Raw genomic sequence first — 19,983 nt, 5'->3', positions numbered from 1 at the left:
ATATAACATCAGGAAGTCAAAGGGAACTGTTTCAGTCCTGGCCTCAAGCAAATAGATGCTAACAATTCCCATATTCCAAAGTAAGGCCACCTATGCTAGACTTTTAAAAAGGAGTTGATAAACATTCATTTGGATACTCTTGCCGCTCACCACTTATTGGCCACTGAAGGGCATAGAAGGGTGGATGTGCCAGATGAAAATTAGAAGAGGTTTATGAACAGAACTATTGTTGTGTTGTGCGTTTCTCCTGCCTCACCTTGTCTTAGGTTGGATTCCCTAGAAACAGAGCCTGACACAGGGATCCTTGTGCAAGTGGCTTATTGAGAGGGTGCTCTCGGCGGGTGGGAAGTGAGGGATGCAGGATGGGGGCAGGGGAAGGAGCCCAGCAACGAGAGGTTTTCAGCTGGAAAGCAGTCTAGCTTGGTTCCCCTGGGAGCTCTGGAGCATGAATTCCATCACAGAATTGTGTCACTTTGAAGCTAGGGTTTCAGACTTTTGGACCCTATGTCAGTCAGTCATTGGCCATTGGCTGGCCTGTAGCCTGAGGGGCATAACCTTCCAGGAGAGAGGGTCCTGCTGTCTCAAAAGGCCCTCCCTGAGAAGGCAGCTGTGAGTTGTTGGTGGCCAACATAGCAACTGGGAGATGAGTGCACCCACCTGGTGAAAGGGATGTGAGCAAGGCTCCAACAGAAGCCACCACAGTGGGCTCTTCCATCATGTAGAAGAAGGGACTTGAATAGGACACTCAAAGAGCTTGATTTGTGACTCCTGGAGCTTGGGACATACAATGGACAGGTATCTGACTCATACTTCAGAAATCTACTGTGTGAGAAACTTGACTAGAAAGAGGCTCAGACAGTGAAGTGAAGAGGAGATAATCTGTAAGAGTAGAGGATGTGTTGACTGTTTCATGAAGACCAGATGTGGGCCACTGTGAGAGAAGTAGCTGATGGGTCATGTTAGGTCCCTTGACATGACTTCAAAAGGGATGGACTACTTGATTTTCAAAAGCTGAGATGTGCAGGGTTTTTTGTCATATGTTTGGTAACAAATCTGCACTTTCTGCACATGTATCCCAGAACTTAGAGTATAAAATAAATAAATAAATACATGCTCAACATAGTACCAGGTGCCCTAGGTGATACAAAAGGAGCACAAAACATAGTTTTTGCCCTCAGAATAATAGGGTCTAATCAGAATGGAAAATTGTACCTCCATAAAAAATAAATAAATAAATAAATAAATAAATAAATAAATAAATAAATAAATGCTGACACCTGGCTGGGCACAGTGGCTCATGTCTCTAATCCCAGCACTTTGGGAGGCTGAGATGGGCGGATCACTTGAAGTCAGGAGTTCATGACCAGCCTGGCCAATGTCATGAAACCCTGTCTCTACTGAAAATACAAAAATTAGCTGGGCGTGGTGGTGCATGCCTGTAATCCCAGCTACTCAGGAGGCCAAGGCAGGAGAATCGCTTGAACCTTGGAGGCAGAGTTGCAGTGAGCCGAGATCACGCCACTGTACTCCAGCCTGGGTGGCAAAGCTGAGACCTGCCATTGCCCATGCCAGTAATACTGAAGGGGGGAGGCTCCAGTGATGAGCAGGCAGTATGTCTTGAAAGAACACACAAAAATGCCTTGAGAGGAGGATTTACCTTTACAATTTGCCAAAGAGTGTGTTTTCTCACCTATTTCTATGTGTCAAAACTCAACAACCCTTAATATAAGTCCTACCAGTCAGCATCGATAAAAATATAAACACCTGCCCTTTGAGTAGGCTGGTTCTAGGTGAAACATGAACCATGAAAACATGTTGAATTTAAATACTGAAATTAAAAAATCAAACTTGAAAACAATTTATTGACATATACACACAAGGATGCTGTATTGTGGTGATGTGGAAGAGTGAGAACACTGGGCAAGGAGTCAGAACATTGAAATTCTGGCCAGAGCTAAGAGCCTTACACCATTACTCCATGCCTTGGAACAAACAAAAACCGACTGACCCAAAAAATGTCTTTTGGGTCATTTTCAGAGAATTTCATCATCTCTGTGAAGAGTAAATTTCAGTTCTTGGAGCAAAAAAACCACTGAGATTCAAATGTGTGCCTGTATATAAGATAGACTTTTGCTTTTTTCTCTTCTCTTTCAAGGTTTTTATGTAGAAGGGAAACATTGCTTGATAGAGGCTGTGGAAGAGTTGTTCGGAAGTGTCTCTGAAATAGGAAGCCAAGAAGCACAACGGTTCATGCTTTGTTGAATGCACTGGCTTATTTTCAACCTTTCAGTTTGGCATCCCTAAAGTGCTTTGATTTTGGGAGACCTTTGTAAGGATGAGAAATTTTGAAGATGATGAGTAGAAACGACCGAACACAGGCTTCAGTAGCTTTGACTCTATCCAGAAATGAGGGATCCAGAGTTTAAAATTCTGATGGTAAAATACATAACCTCTCAGCCTTGAGGATCTACCATTTTAGGAAACAATGGCAGAGCCTGAAACGTTTCCATTCATTTAGAGGCAGAATGGAAATATCTTCCCAGAAGATTAGTTATGGGTGGAAGAGTGGAAAGTGAGGACAGAGGAACTCTTTTAGTTTGCAGGGCCATAAATAGAGGGTGACCAACTAGTCTTGGTTTCCTCTGGACTTTCTTAATTTTAGCACTGAAAGTCCCAAGTCCTCCAAAACCCTTCAATTCCAAACTGTAATTGAACAGTTGATCTCCCCAGCAGAAATGTTTTACTCACCAGGTCCAGTTAGAGATATTTTTGTTGCCTAAGGATCCTTAGTTCCCTACTTTTCTTATTTATTCACTCATTCAACAACTCTTTATTGAGTACCTACTACGTGTTAGATACCATTATAAATGCTGGGAACTAGTGCAATACAAGACAGACAGATCCCTGACAGAGCTTTCTGGGTACAGCTGTCCCAGCTGAAATTTATTGAGACATCAAAAACGTGGTAAGTGCAAGGGCTGTGGCTGTTTTGATGGCTGATTGTCCTGTGGGCAACATTTCGTAATCTGACTGACAACATAAAACATAATTTTTTTTTTTGCACAACCTAATGAATGAAGAAAAAAGTACTAATGGAAATACTTATGGAAACCTGATCTAGCCAATGGGGTAAGAAATACCTTCTTGAAAAAGTGACATTTAAAGAAAAAAGAAAAAGGTGTGGGAAAGAGGAAAACAAGACTAGAATAAGAACAAATTCCAGCATCAAGAGATTGTGACACTTTGAAGTAATGGAAAAAATTCAGTGGACCAGAACAGAGAGATGGAGGGAATAACGGTTGTAAGATGAAGCCACAAAATCTGTCAGAGCCTAAAGTGTGCAGGAAATGGAAGCCATGCTAAACTCTGCTAAGGCCTTTGGCTGACCTTCTGACCTATCTCATGGACTAGAATTGGGCCACAAGTAAACCAGAAGTCATCACCAACAAGGAGAATGGGATCAATTCAGTCAGCATTGCCTGAGTCATTTAAGATATAGGTGGTCAACAGAACAAAACGCAGGGCTCTGCAGCATGGGAAAAGGGCAAACATGACTGTTGGTATTAACCACAAGGGTGTTAAAAAGTTTTAATTGGAGGAATGAGGTGGTCAGATTTATTTAAAACAATTATTTCTGTTTTCCTTTCCCCTCCTCTCTCTTCCCTTCCCTTTCCCTCTTCTCCTCTCCCCTCCCCTTGACTTTCCTCCTTTCCCTTCCTATCTTCATCTGTCCTCTTTCTTTTTTTTTTCTCTTGCCACCCATTCTCTCTCCATCCTTCCTCCCTCTCTCTAACCTAAAGAGACTTCCTGAAAGCTGGACAAATTTTCTTCCCATAGTGATAAATCCTGACCTGACCAGTCAGCTTGCTGACATGAGCATCATGTATGCAGCAGTGGTAAGCTTGATGTCCCAACACCAAGGCAGGCACAGCATATACAGAGCAGAGGCACCCCACATACACAGCAATCCATCTCCAGCCAGCCTAGCACTAATACCTAACCATGTAGGCCAGGCTATGGCCAGCTCCTCAGCATCTCTCAGAAACGTTGCTTTCCTAGTATGGGACACAGGCAATTTATGGTCTTCTGGATTTGAATGACTTACTCAATTTCTTCCCAATCTCATTCTCCAGAGCCTAGACGCTTTAATGGCTTGCAGGTCCTTAATTTGGAGTTAAATGTTAACATTCAGTGTTCAATATTTGACATGTTAGACTTCTGATCACGTATCCATGTTCTCTACTTTGGTTTTTGCATGGTGGAAACTGAGCTGGACTCAGACTAATTCACTCATCGTTTCAGCTGGGCAGCCTTAGTTCTGCATCAATCACTCACTGTTCTAGGATAACTAAAACCTTGAGGCAAGCACTGATGATTGGTACTTATGGTCATTTCTGTCGTTTTTCTACGAGGCAGAGTCCTGCCTTTCATTCTATTGCCCATCCCTATCCTATGTAACTTAGGTAAATTTAATTGATCCAAGTCCTGTTGTTATCCTCCTTGTTAGTGATTCTTAGTGGTTTGCGTAGAACTTAGTTGTAGCCAATGAAGCAAGACGAAATATCTTCTAGGGAAGTTCTGGGAAAGGTCCCCCCACTCCCACCTATTAAAAGAGACGCCTTAGGAAGAAAATTTTTGTCTGGAAGGATTCCTGGAGTGGCTGCAGCCATCTGTGACCACTGGGGGACGTAGTCACCATTTCAAGGATGGCTTAGCAGAAATGTGGAAGAATTTGGTTCTCTGATCAGGGGATCAAGCCACTGAATTATCAACCCAAGAACTGACCTCTATCAGACTCTTTATTATAGGAGTAAAATAGACCCTTCGAGGTTGAGTTTGAGTTTTGTAACTTGAGATGTTTATTCATTTGCTATTACTGTTGTAACAAATCACCACAAACTTAGAGAAGCCTAAACAACATCATTTATTGTATCACAGTTCTGTAGGTCTAGTGGACTTGGCTAGTTTTCTCTGGTTTCGGTTTTATAAGGCCAAAATCAAGGAGTCAAAAGGGCTCTATTCCATTCTTTCTTTGCTTTTTCTCTAGGGGAGTATTTAATTTTAGGCTTATTTAGGTTGATGCTGAGTTCAGCTCCCTGTGGCTGGAGGACTGAGATGCCTGTTTCCAGCTTCTAGAGGCCACCCTTATCCTCTGGCTTGTGGTCCCCTTTCTCCATCTTCATATCCGATAATAGTAGGCTGAGTCTTTCTCATACTTTATCTCTCTTTGACTTACACTTTTACTTCATTTCTCATCTGTCCTCTTCTGTTGCATCTCCCTGACGCTAGCCAGATACATTTCTCTGTTCTTAAGGGCTCAAGTGATTAGATTAGGCCAACCTAGACAATCTAGGATATCTCCCCATCTCAGGGCCCATAACCTTCATCACATCTGCAAAGCCCCTTTGTGTAAAAGCTAGATTTGTTTCCTATTGCTGCTACAATAAATTACTCCAAATTTTGTGGCTTATAACAACGCATATTTATTATCTTACAATTCTAGAGTTCAGAACTCCTAAGAACAAGGTGCTGGCAGGGCTGCATTCTTTCTAGAAGCTCCAAGAGAGAATCTGTTTCCTTGTCTTTTCCAGCTCTAGAAGTCATCACCTATATTCCTTGGCTCATGGCTCCTTCCTTCACCTTCAAGGCCAGGAACATAGCATCTTCAAATCTCTCTCTCTCTGACCTCAGCTTCCATCATCACATCTCCTTCTCTGACTCTGGCCCTCTTGTCTCCCTCTTCTAAGGATCTCTGTGATTATAGCGGGCTCACCCTGTTAATCCAGATAATCTACTGGTCACAAAATCTTTGACTTAATCACATCTACAAAGTTCCTTTTGTCATGTAAAGTAACATATTCAAAGTTTTGGAGATTAGGACCTGGGCATCTTTGGGTTATCCTGCCTACCACAGGATAAAAGGACCAAGACTATTACAATAAAACATTTTAAAAATTGCAGAAAATATGCACATATGTCTCAAAGTTATCCTTTCAGACATACTGAATGCAGTATGTTGAAGGAAGACTTGGCCTCAGTGTTATAAGGAGAAAATATCTTGAGGTAAAGAGATGATGCAATGAGATGCAAAGAAAACATGCTGTATAGCAAAGACATAGATTCATCCTAAATGCCCATCAATGGTAGACTGGATAAACAAAATATATGTACCCCAAATTTGGGGTACATATACACCATGGAATACTAAGCAGCTATAAAACAACAAGATCATATTCTTTGCAGGGACGTGGATGGAGCTGGAGGCCATTATCCTTAGCAAACTAACACAGGAACAGAAAACCAAATACCGCATGTTCTCACTTGTAAGTTGGAGCTAAATGATGAGGACACATGGACACACATAGGGGAATAACACACACTGGGACCTTTTGGGGGCTGAAGGGTGGGAGGATGGAGGGGATCAGAAAAAATAACTGATGGGTGCTAGGCTTAATATCTAGGTGAGGAAATAATCTGTACAACAAATCCCCAGGACACAAGTTTACCTGTATTACAAACCTGCACTGTACCCCTGAACTTAAAAGTTAAAGAAAAGAAAAGAAAATATGCTGTAGAAGAAAGGGGCTGACTGAGAAGAAAAGTCTACGAAGAAATAAATACTAAATTAACATGTATTAGAAACAATGAAAGACTGAATTGAAACTTCAGAAAATCAAAGTGAAGTGAGAACTATCTTGAAACAGTCTCAGGAGGAATTAGAGACAGATAAAGAAGTGTAAAATAATAAAGACATTCAAACTATAAAGGAAGTATGGTAAACTAGAAATGATCCAACCAAGGAATGATTAAGCTCCTGGAGAAAGAGGCATTGAGAGCAAAGGACAGATGATAAACTAGAGAAAATATTGGTCACATGTGGTACACCAGATATAAATATTCTTCAAAGGTAGAAAACTTTTTAAATAATGTAAGAAAATGGGCAAAGTACATAAACAGATTATTAGAAAAAATAAATGCCCTATATATATGAGATAAAATGTAAGCCTCTTTAACCATCCAGAAAATGCAGATTAGCATGAAATATTGTTAATCTATCAAACCGACATAACAAAAAATAGTAATGTTCAATTCTTGCAAGCATGTGATGATCTGGATATGCTCATGAACAGCTGGCATGAGCGTAAGTTGGCAAGACCTTTCTGAATGCAATTTGGCAGTATGCATCAAGAATTGTACAAGTCTTGATCTGTTTTCCTCTAAATTCTAAAGTATACCCTAAGAAAACAATCAGAGTTAGAGACAAATATTTAGCTTCAAAGATGTTCATTGCAGTTATCAATAACAGTTTAAAAAATAAAAACTCTGAATATCCAATAATAGGAGAAACTTAAACACATTCCTGTACATCTAGACTAAGGATTGGCAAACTTTTTCTAGAAAGGGCCAAATACTAAATATTGTAGGCTTTGCAGGCCATCTGGTCTCTATTGCAATGACTCAACTCAGTTGTTCAGTTGTAGCATGAAAGCAGCTGCAGACCATATATACAGGAATAAATTTAGCTATGTTCCAATAAAACTTTCTTAAAACCTGTGTTTTGGTAAACATTTAATGACTACATTTTTTAAACGTTAGGAAACTAAAGAGGATATGATATCAAAATGTGAATTAAAAGTTTGTCAAGAAATATGCCGAAGTGTTTATGTTGGTAATAATTTATTTGTTGAATTGCTTATGGTCTCTATTTTATCTTTTATATCTCTTAAAAATATTTTCCCTCAAAATTTCTCCAAAATAAATGCCTTTTGGTTTTGTAATATAAAATTTTTTTTTCTGTTTTTTTTAAAGCTTTGATAGAACACAATACATGAAAACGGTTCTATAGGTGCAATAAAACTATGCATGAATTTAAAGATTTTTTTCAGGAGGATATTTAATGTTCAATCAACTAAAGTAAAATAGACTAAATTCCACATAAATGTTCAATTTGTGGACTTAATTAATTTTCCTAAGTATTTTAAAGTCCACTTTTTAGATCAGTATTTTTTGCTTTCTTTTTTAAAAATGTTATTTTATTTTATGTTCCAGGATATATGTGCAGGATGTGCAGGTTTGTTAGATAGGTAAACGTGTGCCATGGTGCTTTGCTGCACCTATCAACCCATCACCTAGGTATTAAGCCCATGTGCATTATTATTTTATCCTGATACTCTCCCTCTCACTACTCCATCACACCCCTGCCCCGATAGGCCCTAGTGTGTGTTGTTCCCTCCCTTTTTTCCATGTGTTCTCATTGTTCAGCTCCCATTTAGGACTGAGAATATGCAGTGTTTGGTTTTCTGTTCCTGCATTAGTTTGCTGAGGATAATGGCTTCCAGCTCCATCCGTGTCCCTGCAAAGGACATGATCTTGTTCCTTTTATGGCTGCATAGTATTCTGTGGTATATGTGTACCATATTTTCTTTATTCAGTCTTTCATTGATAGGCATTTGGGTTGATTCCATGTCTTTGTTATTGCGAATAGTGCTGCAATGAACATATGCATGCATTTATCCTTATAATAAAGTAATTCATATTCCTTTGTGTATATATCCACTAATAGGATTGCTGGGTCAAATGGTATTTCTGGTTCTAGGTTTCTGAGAAACTGCCACACTATCTTCCACAATGGTTGAACTAATTTACATTCCCACCAACAGTGTAAAAGCATTTCTATTTCTCCACAGCCTCACCAGCATCTGTTGTCTTGACTTTTTAATAATCACCATTCTGACTGGAGTGAGATGGTATCTCTTTGTGGTTTTGATTTGCATTTCTCTAATCATCAGTGATGTTGAGCTTTTCTTCATATATTTGCTGGCCACATAAATATCTTCTTTTGAGAAGTGTCTGTTCATGTCCTTTGCCCACTTTTTACTGGGGTTGTTTGGGTTTTTTTTTTTTTTTTTTTTTTTTGTAAATTTGTTTAAGTTCCTTGTAGATTTTGGATATTAGACCTTTGTCAGATGGGCAGATTGCAATAATTTTCTCCCATTCTGTAGGCTGTCTGTTCACTCTGATAGTTTCTTTTGCTTTGCAGAAGCTCTTCAGTTTAATTAGATTCCATTTGTCAATTTTTGCTTTTGTTGCAATTGCTTTTGATGTTTTAATCAGGAAATCTTTGCTTGTGCCTATGTCCTGAATGGTTGAGTTAATTTTTGTATAAGGTATAAGAAAGGGGTCCAGCTTCAATCTTCTGCATATGTCTAGCCCATTTCCACAGTACCACTTATTAAATAGGGACTCCTTTCCCCATTGCTTGTTTTTGTCAGGTTTGTCAAAGATTAGATGGTTGTAGATGTGTGATCTTATTTCTGAGATCTCTATACTGTTCCATTGGCCTATGTGTCTGTTTTTGTACCAGTACCATGCTGTTTTGGTTATTTTAGCCTTGTAGTATAGTTTGAAGCCAGGTAGCAGGATGCCTCCAACTTTGTTCTTTTTGCTTAGGGTTGCCTTGTCTATACAGTCTCCTTTTTGGTTTCATACGAATTTTAAAGTAGTTTTTTTTCTCATCCTGTGAAGAATGTCAATGGCCATACACCCTCCCAAGACTGAACTGGGAAGAAGTTGAATCCCTGAATAGACCAATCACAGGTTCTGAAATTGAGGCAGTAACAAATAGCCTACCAACCAAAAAAAGCCCAGGACCAGATGGATTTACAGCTGAATTCTACCAGAGGTACAAAGAGGAGCTGGTACCATTTCTTCTGAAACTATTCCAAACAATTGAAAAGGAGGGACCCCACCCTAATTCATTTTATGAGGCCAGCATCATCCTGATACTAAAACCTGGCAGAGAGACAACCAAAAAAGAAAATTTCAGGCCAATATCCCCGATGAACATTGATGCAAAAATCCTTGATAAACTACCGGCAAACTGAATCCAGCAGCACATCAAAAAGCTTATTCACCATGATCAAGTTGGCTTCATTCTCGGGATGCAAGGCTGGTTCAATACATGTAATTCACCCATAAACAGAACTAAAGACAAAATCACATGATTATCTCAATAGATGCAGAAAAGGCCTCCAATAAAATTCAATGTCCATTCATTTTAGAAACTCTCAATAAACTAGGTATTGAAGGAACATACCTCAGAAGAATAAGAGCCATTTATGGCAAACCCACAGCCAATATTATACTGAATGGGCAAAAGCTGGAAGCATTCTCCTTGAAAACTGGCACAACAAGTATGCCCCCTCTCACCACTCCTATTCAACATAGTATTGGAAATTCTGGCCAGGGCAATCAGGCAAGAGAAAGAAATAACAGGCGTTCAGATAGGAAGACAGGAAGTCAAACTGTCTTGTTTGCAGATATCATCATCCTATATTGAGTAGACTCCATCATCTCAGCCCAAGCTTCTTAAGCTGATTCACAGCTTTGGCAAAATCTCAGGATACAAAATCAATGTGCAATAATCACAAGCATTACTATACACCAACAACAGACAAGCAAAGAGGCAAATCATGAGTGAACTCCCATTCGCAATTAGTACAAAGAGACTAAAATACCTAGAATACAGCTAACAAGGGGAGTGAAGGACCTTTTCAAGGAGAACTATGGAACACTGCTCAAGGAAGTAAGAGAGGACACAAACAAATGGAAAAGCATTCTATGCTCATGGATAGAAAAAAAGTATCATGAAAATGGCCATCCTGCCCAAAGCAATTTATAGATTCAATGTCATTCCCATTAAAGAAATGTTTTTATGGTATTTTAAAGTTGATTTAATAAGGATACATTTTAAAATTTAAAAATGAAGAGGCCAGGTGCAGTGGCTTATGCCTGTAATCCTAGTACTTTGGGAGGCTGGGGATCACTTGAGTCTAGGACTTCGAGATCAGCCTTAGCAACATGTCAAAATCCCATCACTACATTAAATACAAAAATTATCTGGGCATGGTAGTGCACACCTGTGGTCCCAGCTGACTGGGAGGCTGAGATGAGAGGATTACCTGAGCCTAGGGAGTGAGACACTGCCTCACAAAAAGACGAAGAAGGAGGAGGATGTGGAAGAGGAGGAGGAGGAGGAGGAGGAGGAAACAGAAAATATACTTGTGTCAATGCAAACTCTCACTGTGTTCATAACAAATGAGTAACTTAACTGTATTTGGAAACAAGAGCTCTGCAAAAAAAAAAAAAAAAATGCAATAATTATGAGACAGATTAACCACAGAGGTAGAAAATGTGATTTAATCAAAGATGTGCATTGCATTTATCTTTAGAATCAAATTTCTTTTATTTTTTTGTTAATGATCATGTGTCTCTTTATATTTGTAGGGTTATAAATACCATGTTGGCTATTTTCTGGTGCTTACTGGGTAAGTGTACGTGGCATTACCCACTGCAGATGAATTCCTCATTTAGGCTTTACTCGTTAGGGATCATGGTAGCCAGGAAAATGACTTCTGCTATGCATCTGTGGTGGCCAGGCACTGTGCTAAGGCTTTACCTAGGTGAGCACATTTAACCCTCACATCAAGTTCAAGAGGGAGATGCTACTATGCTGATGAGAAGGTTGACATTCAAAGGCTACTTTGTCAAAATCACACAGGATATAGATCCATTTCTGTATGACACTAGTATCTGTGCTCTTTCTATTACATACTCCCTGCAATTAACAAGCATATTTTGAAATCTTCTACCTAAAATAACTTAGGACACTAAAGTGAAGACAAATTTTGAAGTTTGTTTCTAAACTGGATTTTTAAAAGGCATTTTTTCTTTGAAATGGCTGATGTATTTAAAAAATTGGTACTATGTTTATTACCTGAGTGGTGAAATAATCTGTATACCAAACCCCTGTGACATGCAATTTACCTATATAAGAAACCTGCACATGTTGTACCCCTGAACCTAAAATAAAAGAAGACAATAATTATGAGCAGATCCATTTGGTTCCAGGTTCAGGCTGAAATGCTCTGTTGCGTCTTGAACATGTCTAGCTGAAGAGGCTGAATTGTTTGCCTTACCTCCTCCACACCCCAACCCCTAACAGATTCAGTTTAACCATGAGGGCAGAGAACGCAGGTATGAGGCCCATTTCCAGAAAAAAAATTGTGAGGAATATGCCAAGGAATTGGTGGGAGTCACTGAACAGATGTTCTGCTTGTAGCAATTGATCAACCTGAGCAAATTTTAATTTGCCTTCTGGTTTCACTGATTGTATTTTAATAGCATAAAAACAATGTTTGACCTCAAATGGGAAAGCATAAGATTATTCTGAAAAAAAAAAATGCTAGCAAGATTATTGAACAACACTTTGCCAATAAAGATGAACATTCTTCCCAAATTTATTTTATTCAAAAGACTTCCCAAATTTTTGAATCAGGAAGGATACAGTTGGGTAAACTTGGGGAAGGTTGAAGTGTTGGCATGGAATCAAGCTGGGAAAAGTGCCCATTTGCTTTGTGAGTTGTGTATCGCATCAGAGATGGGGTGTCAGTCGGATGAGGATGCCTTTGCCTGGAATGAAGAATGACTCAATAGGGAGCCCACATGAGCAAGAACTTGTTTTCAAGGAGTCCTTTGGTCCCAAGACAGCTGCCTTTATGGCACTCTCCATCCTTAGGAACGAAGCTGCTCTTTACTGTTCAGAGTTCTTTCCACGTTGTTCAGGGCACATGGCTAGTGGAAAGCCTTGACTTGGAGTTTGCAGACCTGTGTTTATGTTCCAGCCTGGACACTCACTGGGTTTTTGCCCCTTAAGCAAGGCACATAACCTGAGTGCTTGTTTTCTCATTTATAAAATAGAAATAATGAATCCATAAAATTCACATGTATGTGTATAAACTTTATTTATACAATGTGTCTGTATGACATTAAATAATGACTAATAATTACGATTCTTATAAGAATTATTATTGTGACAATGTTTAAGACAGTATTAATTTGTTCTTTCCTTTTCTGTGAGCCAGGGACTAGAGATAAAAGGTTCTCTTTCAAAAAGCAGACCCCAAAACAGGTCATCACATCCAAAAAGGAATAGTCATGTGGGGTTTGCATATACTTTTATGGGAGACAGAGTGGTCAGTGCAGTCTTCCAGGGGTAGGGGTAGTGGGTTTCCAGGGGTATTGTCATTATGGGGAATCGTCGGATGCCACTGCTCTTCATAGGCAGATGCTGGCTTCTGCTGTTACCTCTTTGGGGAGTGTGCAGGCAAGTGATAGGTTGGCAAATAACAGCCCCAGGGGGAACAGACAACTTTCGGCAGAAAATGAAGGATCAAGTGCTCTTAAGTGAGGTATATTTCATGTCAGCACATTGATGACTTTTGATCTATTTAAACACATATTCTGTCTACAAGCAACCGGGTAAAAGAGAGCTTATGCAATTTACAAAATGCAATGTGTCCTAAAGTGTCATATAAGCAATTTTTATAAAAGGGAAGGATGTCAATTTCAAGTAAAACTGTAAAACCAGGGTGAAACCATAGAGTCCAGTGACCCAATTTCCTAATGATATTAGAGATTTTAACAACCAAAAATCGTTAGATGGCATTACACCTCTTGGGGTTATTGCATCTATACAAGCAGCAGCAGATAATGCAATTCGATATAGCAATTGTTGGATATGGTGATATGTGTGTTGTGTGTGTGCATTTGTGTACACATGTGCAAAGTTGAGGCCCAGGAAAATCACAGCAACACTGTGCACCTTTATGTTATTAGATTCAAAAGACAAGATTGAGTATTTTAAATTGTGCTACTGTTTAAATTTTATTTTTGTAAATATATACCATGAAAGTAATTTAAATGGAAGAGAAAAAAGCCGTAAAATTTTATAGTACCATTGTATCATTAATATTTATTTGTTCATGGTTTAGGAAGCCATCATTTAAGATGGTGACACAATATCTGAAGATATTTGCCCTCTCTCCTAGGTCCCTCCTCACTTCTCCAAAGACAGAAGATCTGATTGTATCACAGGTGCTGGGGGTTTCTCACTGTCTCTTAAAGCTTCCTTCTCTCTTGGTCCTTCTGGGAAGGAATTGGGCCATCTGACGCCAGTTTTGCCACAGTCCTTTCTGCTCCTTTTCTCCCATGGGGCATCTGGTACCATTAGATCCTCAGATTCAGACCAGCCCATGGCGGTGGTGGTAAGGTGGGTGGGCTGTGGTGAGGCCTCTTAGGTCTCTAGATCACATCTGGTACTCTGTCTGGTTTACTATGGTTCCATGAATGAAAACAGGGCTTCAGGCCCCATCTGCATCTCTCCCTTTGTGTTTACCTTGGGAGAACAGTGACTGGGATCTGGGTTCGGATTCCACTATTCCAATTCCATCATATTATCATAACACCATCACAATTGCTTAGGTTCCTAACATTGTCCATTAATGAAAATATTGTCATTGAATTAATCATGTCCGTCGTCTGTGCAATTGTTCCTAATTCTCACCATCATGAACATCACTCTGATGACTGTCTTTTTGCATAAAGTCTCTCCCTGTTTAGGTTATTTTCTTGGATACATTATAGAAAATGGAATTACTGTATTCATGAAGTTGAGCAATTTCATGGCTCTAAGCACATGGTACCAAATCAGTATCCAAATGAGTGGACTAATGTCTCCTAGCATTTATGAAAGTGCCAGTTTCAATGACTCCATCTCCACCTTTGTTAAAATATATAGGGAAAGTAATACTCAGAATTATCGGTCTCTTATTTTCAATGATTTTCATTTACTTGAGTATAAAGGGAGGGTGAGTTACAATTTTTAAAAAAGCTGTCCTCCATATTATCATTTTTCTTTAGATTTTTCTTTTAAAGATCCTTTTGAAAATCAGTATCCAAATGAGTGGACTAATGTCTCCTAGCATTTATGAAAGTGCCAGTTTCAATGACTCCATCCCCACCTTTGTTAAAATATATAGGGAAAGTAATACTCAGAATTATCGGTCTCTTGTTTTCAATGATTTTCACTTACTTGAATATAAAGGGAGGGTGAGTTACATTTTTTTAAAAAAGCTGTACTCCATAGTATCATTTTTCTTTAGATTTTTCTTTTAAAGGTTCTTTTGAATAGCCATAAAGAAAAGGTAAATCGGCTGGGCGTGAGTGGCTCACACCTGTAATTCCAGCACTTTGGGAGGCCAAGTAGGGTGGATCACCTAAGGTCTGGAATTCAAGACCAGCCTGACCAACATGGAGAAACCCCCATCTCTATTAAAAATAGAAAAAACATTAGCAGGGTGTGGTAGCTCATGCCTGTAATCCCAGCTACTCTGGAGGCTGAGGCAGGAGAATGCCTTGAACCCGGGAGGTGGAGGTCGCTGTGAGCCGAGATGGCACCATTGCACTCCAGCCTGGGCAACAAGCGTGAAACTCCATCTCAAAAAAAAAAAAAAAAAAAAAAAAAAGAAAAGGTAAATTATTATTCTTTGAGGATATATTTGTTAGTTTGAAAATGGTAAAGTCAGTTAAAGCTCCATGTGGAATATACAATGGCTGATTAAGTGGCGCAAAACAATTTTTAAAACGACAAATCAGCTATAATTTCAAGGTAATGACTGATTTTCTTGTGTGACTGAGAAACTGTCTTCGAGGCAATCCTAAAAAAGACATTCAAGATGTGTTTTCTGCAACTCTATTGAACAGAGATGTATGAAAATTATCAATGCCTGTTTCATTTTGAACTACCTTGGAGGGCGAGCCTTATCAATTTCAACTTCAGGCATTTATTACCTTGGGAAATAACAAAATTCTTGTACCAAGAATGCAGAAAGAAACAGAGGAAAGATTTTGACTTCCGAAGTTGAAAAGTAAAGTCCCCTGTGAGACTTTATTGGGAGAGAAAATAAATTTTTGATTCTCCAAATCCTCCACTAATATATCAAGAACAAACCAGGCTGGAGTGCAGTGGTGTGATCTCAGATCACTGCAGCCTCCGCCTCCCTGGTTCAAGCGATTCTCCTGCCTGAGCCTCCTAAGTAGCTGGGATGACAGACGTGTGCTACCACGCCCAGTTAACTTTTGTATTTTTAGTAGAGACAGGTTTTCACCATGTTGGCCAGGATGGTCTCCATCTCTTGACCTCATGATGCACCTTCCTCGGCCTCGCAAAGTGCTGGGATTACAGGTGTGAGCCACCGAGCCCGGCCATAAGTCCGAGCATTTTATTTCACTCTGTAGTGAGGACACAGGATATGACCTGAGGGAGCTGCAGTCAGAGAAGAAGGGAGGGCAGGGAGGCCTCTCTCTGCTGGAAGACAAAGAGAGGAAGAGTAGGCCAGAGAGTTAAGGTGTGAGAAGGCTGTTTGTCTCTATCAACATTCCAGCCGTGAGATGGTGGAGCTTAAAGACATAAAAATGTAGGGGTTCACATTTTACTTCTCAGGAAAATTGACAGCATCAAAGAGAACTCTACATTCAACTTGGCTCTGGAGCAAGACGGTGACAGGCACCCCTAGATTATACGTACAGAGACGTTCATTTATGAGCCTGAGATAGTATCTGGTTATGTAAGTTTAGTCTATTGTCTTTTGCAGTGATATGAAGCTGTTATGGGCTTCAGTGAACAGGTAGAGGCTTGGAGTCCAGATAAGAAAACCCAAGAGGTTCCTAACAGCAACAACTAATAGCAAAGTATTCATTAGAGAGCATTGAAGAATTAACCACACCATTGGTGGACACTAACTCAGCCTGAATGAGAGAAGCTGCCCACATCAGAAACCAGTGGTCCTCAGAGAAGAGCATGGGGGACAAGATGCCCTCACCTGCTGCTATGACGTTTCCTTTATGAACAGGTATCACCAAGTGAGATTCCTAAAATTTTAGTTTGCATGTTTTGCTCCTACAACACTGACATCATTGGAGTAAGTATATCTTTTCTCAAAGTGCATACTTTGAATGTGACCCCACTCATTCAGATTTATACATATTATTATGTTTATTAAAATGACACCCTATTTGGCTCATATCTGGAATGTGTTTGTGTGATTTACTCACCTGATTCTCTTTCAGTGTTATCTGCCCCTGTTCCTTACACCCAATGAAGGTTCTAACACATCTAAAAATCTTCTCATTTTGTTGTAGTCTCTGAACAAAGTTGGCAGGAAAGAAGCCAATTCTGTCTTGAATTTTCCCCTGAAAGGAAAAAGGAGGCATGCATCCACAATTGTAGCATGTATTGTAATTATAATTATCAAATGATTTTCTCTCTTTTTTTTTTTTTTAAAGAAAGAGGAACACTTACTTTCCACCAGTCTTCATTGGAATCCTCTAAAAGAGTAATTATGTCTCCTGGCCTAAAATGAAGAATGAATGAGTTGGGTAAAGGTAAAAAAAGAAAAATAAGATACTTTAAAGTCAGGAGTAATCATTTCTCATTTACACAAATAGTCTTAAAGAAATAGAAATAAAGTAAATATAACTTTTATCAGTTCTTCCTACCCAAGAAAATAGCTTTATTACACATTGAAGGCAAACATGATTTTATGCTGTATTTTAAAAATAACTTTTTTTTTTTGATAGAGTCTTGCTCTGTTGCCAGGCTGGAGTGCAGTGGTGCGATCTCGGCTCACAGCAACCTCTGACTCGCTGGTTCAAGCCATTCTCCTGCTTCAGCCTCCCGAGTAGCTGGGATTACAGGCACCCGCTACCATGCCCAGCTAGTTTTTGTATAGATGTGGTTTCACTATGTTGGCCAGGATGGTCTCAATCTCCTGACCTTGTAATCCGTCTGCCTCGGCTTCCCAAAGGATTGGGATTACAGGCATGAGTCATCGTGCCTGGCCAAAAATAACTGTTACCTGTTGTTTGATACATAAATGATCATGAAGCTCCAAAATTTAGAAGTTGATACATTTCAAGATACAAATCTCCCTTCTTCTCAGCCCCATGATCTACCTCCCATTCCCTGTGTGTCTTTCTAGACTCCTTCCCACGCACTTACATTTATACATAGATATGTACATGTAGAATTGGTCATTATCTTTATCATTATCTACACCTTCCCAATACCTTCTCAAAACCTAGCACACTTTTGCTTAGCTCCATTTTTCCCGCCTGCCACCTTTTATGCTGGTGTAATTGGAGTTTTGTACTAGACTTGTGTATGTGTGCATGTGGGTGTGTGTGTCTACATCATTCATCAATAATTACTTGGGTTTGGCTGAAGACTAACGTGTTTTTGTTGTTGTTTCTATTCAACACAGCTGTAACAATCGGAAGACTGTTATTTTTCACACTGGGAAAATTTTCTCTACTATTTCTTTCATGTTTTTCTCCCGTCTATGATGTTCTCTCTTCTTTCCTTCTGGAACTTCTAGTCAACACATGCTGGACCTTCTGAATCCATCCCCACATTTTTTGTCTTTCTTACACACCTACAGTCTTATTTTCCTCTATGTTCTTAAATTTTTTTCTCAATTATATTTTCCTGATCATTTATTTTGTATTTGGGCTTTTCTATTATTTATCATAATACTGAGAATTGTTTCAGAAAAAGCTTTCGGAAAACATTTTTAGAAAAAAATAGTTTCTAAGGGTTCTTTATTATTTCTGAAAGTTTTCTTTCTTTCTAATTTCTCATTATTTCCTTATTCTTCTCTGAAAGAGTTCTGAAAGTGGCTTTCTATCATGGATGCAATGTTATAATGGATTGTACAGAGATTATTATATTTTCAAAACAATATTTCTTTTTTTTTTGAGATGCAGTCTCGCTCTGTTGCCCAGGCTGGAGTGCAGTGGCGCAATTTCGGCTCACTGCAAACTCTGCCTGCTGGGTTCACGCCATTCTCCTGCCTCAGCCTCCCGAGTAGCTGGGACTACAGGCGCCTGCCATCACGCCTGGCTAATTTTTGTATTTTTAGTAGAGACAGGGTTTCACCTTGCTAGCCAGAATGGTCTTGATCTCCTGACCTTGTGATCCACCCACCTCGGCCTCCCAAAGTGCTGGGATTACAGGCATGAGCCACCATGCCCGGCTTCTTTCTTTTACTGAACATTTGTTTCCTCTGAATTTAGTTGGCCTATCCTTTATCTTATTACTTCTTTTTCATATCAAGTATTTTTTCTAAAATCTAATGTTTCTTGGTCGTCTCTTTTTATGAAAGACTGAAAATTGAGGTAGGTGGATGTGGACAGGCTTCTCCACTATTCGATATCTGTGGTCTGCCATGGGTCTCTCTCTCAAGTGCAAGGGCTATTTACAGGCTCTGTTTAAAGGAGCAGCGTGTGCCAATTGGTGCATCTCCCTTTTGCATACTTGAATGTATAGCAGGTAAGCAGTATGGTGCCGCCTCCTCCTCCTATCCTAATAGCTGTAGCAAGGAGGATTTTCTTACCCTTGGGGAGAGAATGGGTCAGTTTATTTTTCTCCTAAGTAGAGCTGCCTTTTCCTTTTTCCCATGCCCTCTAGAAGGTCTGAAGGTCCAGAGTTATCTCAACACAGTTCTTCTTTCCCAGGCTTCTGTGCTCACATTAGAGCCCCCTTAGGCATGGGTTCTTTTTCTTTAGAGTACAGGTGTTGGCTTAATTCTGGAGTCCAACATCATTGCTGCCAATTGTTCATTATAAGTAGTAATGTGGTGCTATGAATACAGTTGAGACTGTATCAATTATGTATTGTCACAGTAATGCTGTGTGATAAACAGCCACAAAACCCCCATGGCTCCCTCACAGGCTTGGGTGTTGGCTTTTGCTGAGGCGACTGGGGTGATTTTGCCCTAGTCCACATTTCCCATTCCTTGGAAGGTCAGTTTCATAGCAATGGTCAAGGTTCAGGAGCAGCGCATGGAGACATGCAAAGCACATGAAGTCTCTAGGGCTTAGATCCAGAACTGACACATTGTCACTTTGCTTCATTTCATTGGCCAAAGCAAGTCTCAAGGCCAGTTCAGACTCAAGGGACAGGGTAACAGGCTCCACCTCTGTTTTGAGACGAACTGCAAAGTCCCATGACACGGGCATGAATATAGGGAGGGATGAATAATTAGGGCCATTAATGCAATCAATCCACTGCAGACTCTTCACACT

The 19,983-nt window shown here is 39.7% G+C and overlaps 1 protein-coding gene across 3 annotated transcripts in view; it reads right to left on the bottom strand.

Annotated features, from left to right (window-relative positions):
- The window catches only part of STAC (SH3 and cysteine rich domain), a 161,266-nt gene that overhangs the window by 2,239 nt on the left and 139,044 nt on the right, over positions 1–19,983 (bottom strand). For all 3 annotated transcript variants that reach the window (XM_017956025.2, XM_031663860.1, XM_009201902.4), the window contains exons 9-10: positions 17,201–17,252; positions 16,954–17,091 (exon numbers count right to left, since the gene is read on the bottom strand). In XM_017956025.2, coding sequence (XP_017811514.1) covers positions 16,954–17,091; positions 17,201–17,252 — 190 coding nt within the window. The remainder of the gene's footprint in view (positions 1–16,953; positions 17,092–17,200; positions 17,253–19,983) is intronic.

This window comes from Papio anubis, chromosome 2 (assembly GCF_008728515.1).
Source record: "Papio anubis isolate 15944 chromosome 2, Panubis1.0, whole genome shotgun sequence".
Classification (NCBI taxonomy): Eukaryota; Metazoa; Chordata; class Mammalia; order Primates; family Cercopithecidae; genus Papio; species Papio anubis.
The sequence above is the reverse complement of the archived record's forward strand: the minus strand, read 5'-3'. Positions and strand labels throughout refer to the sequence as shown.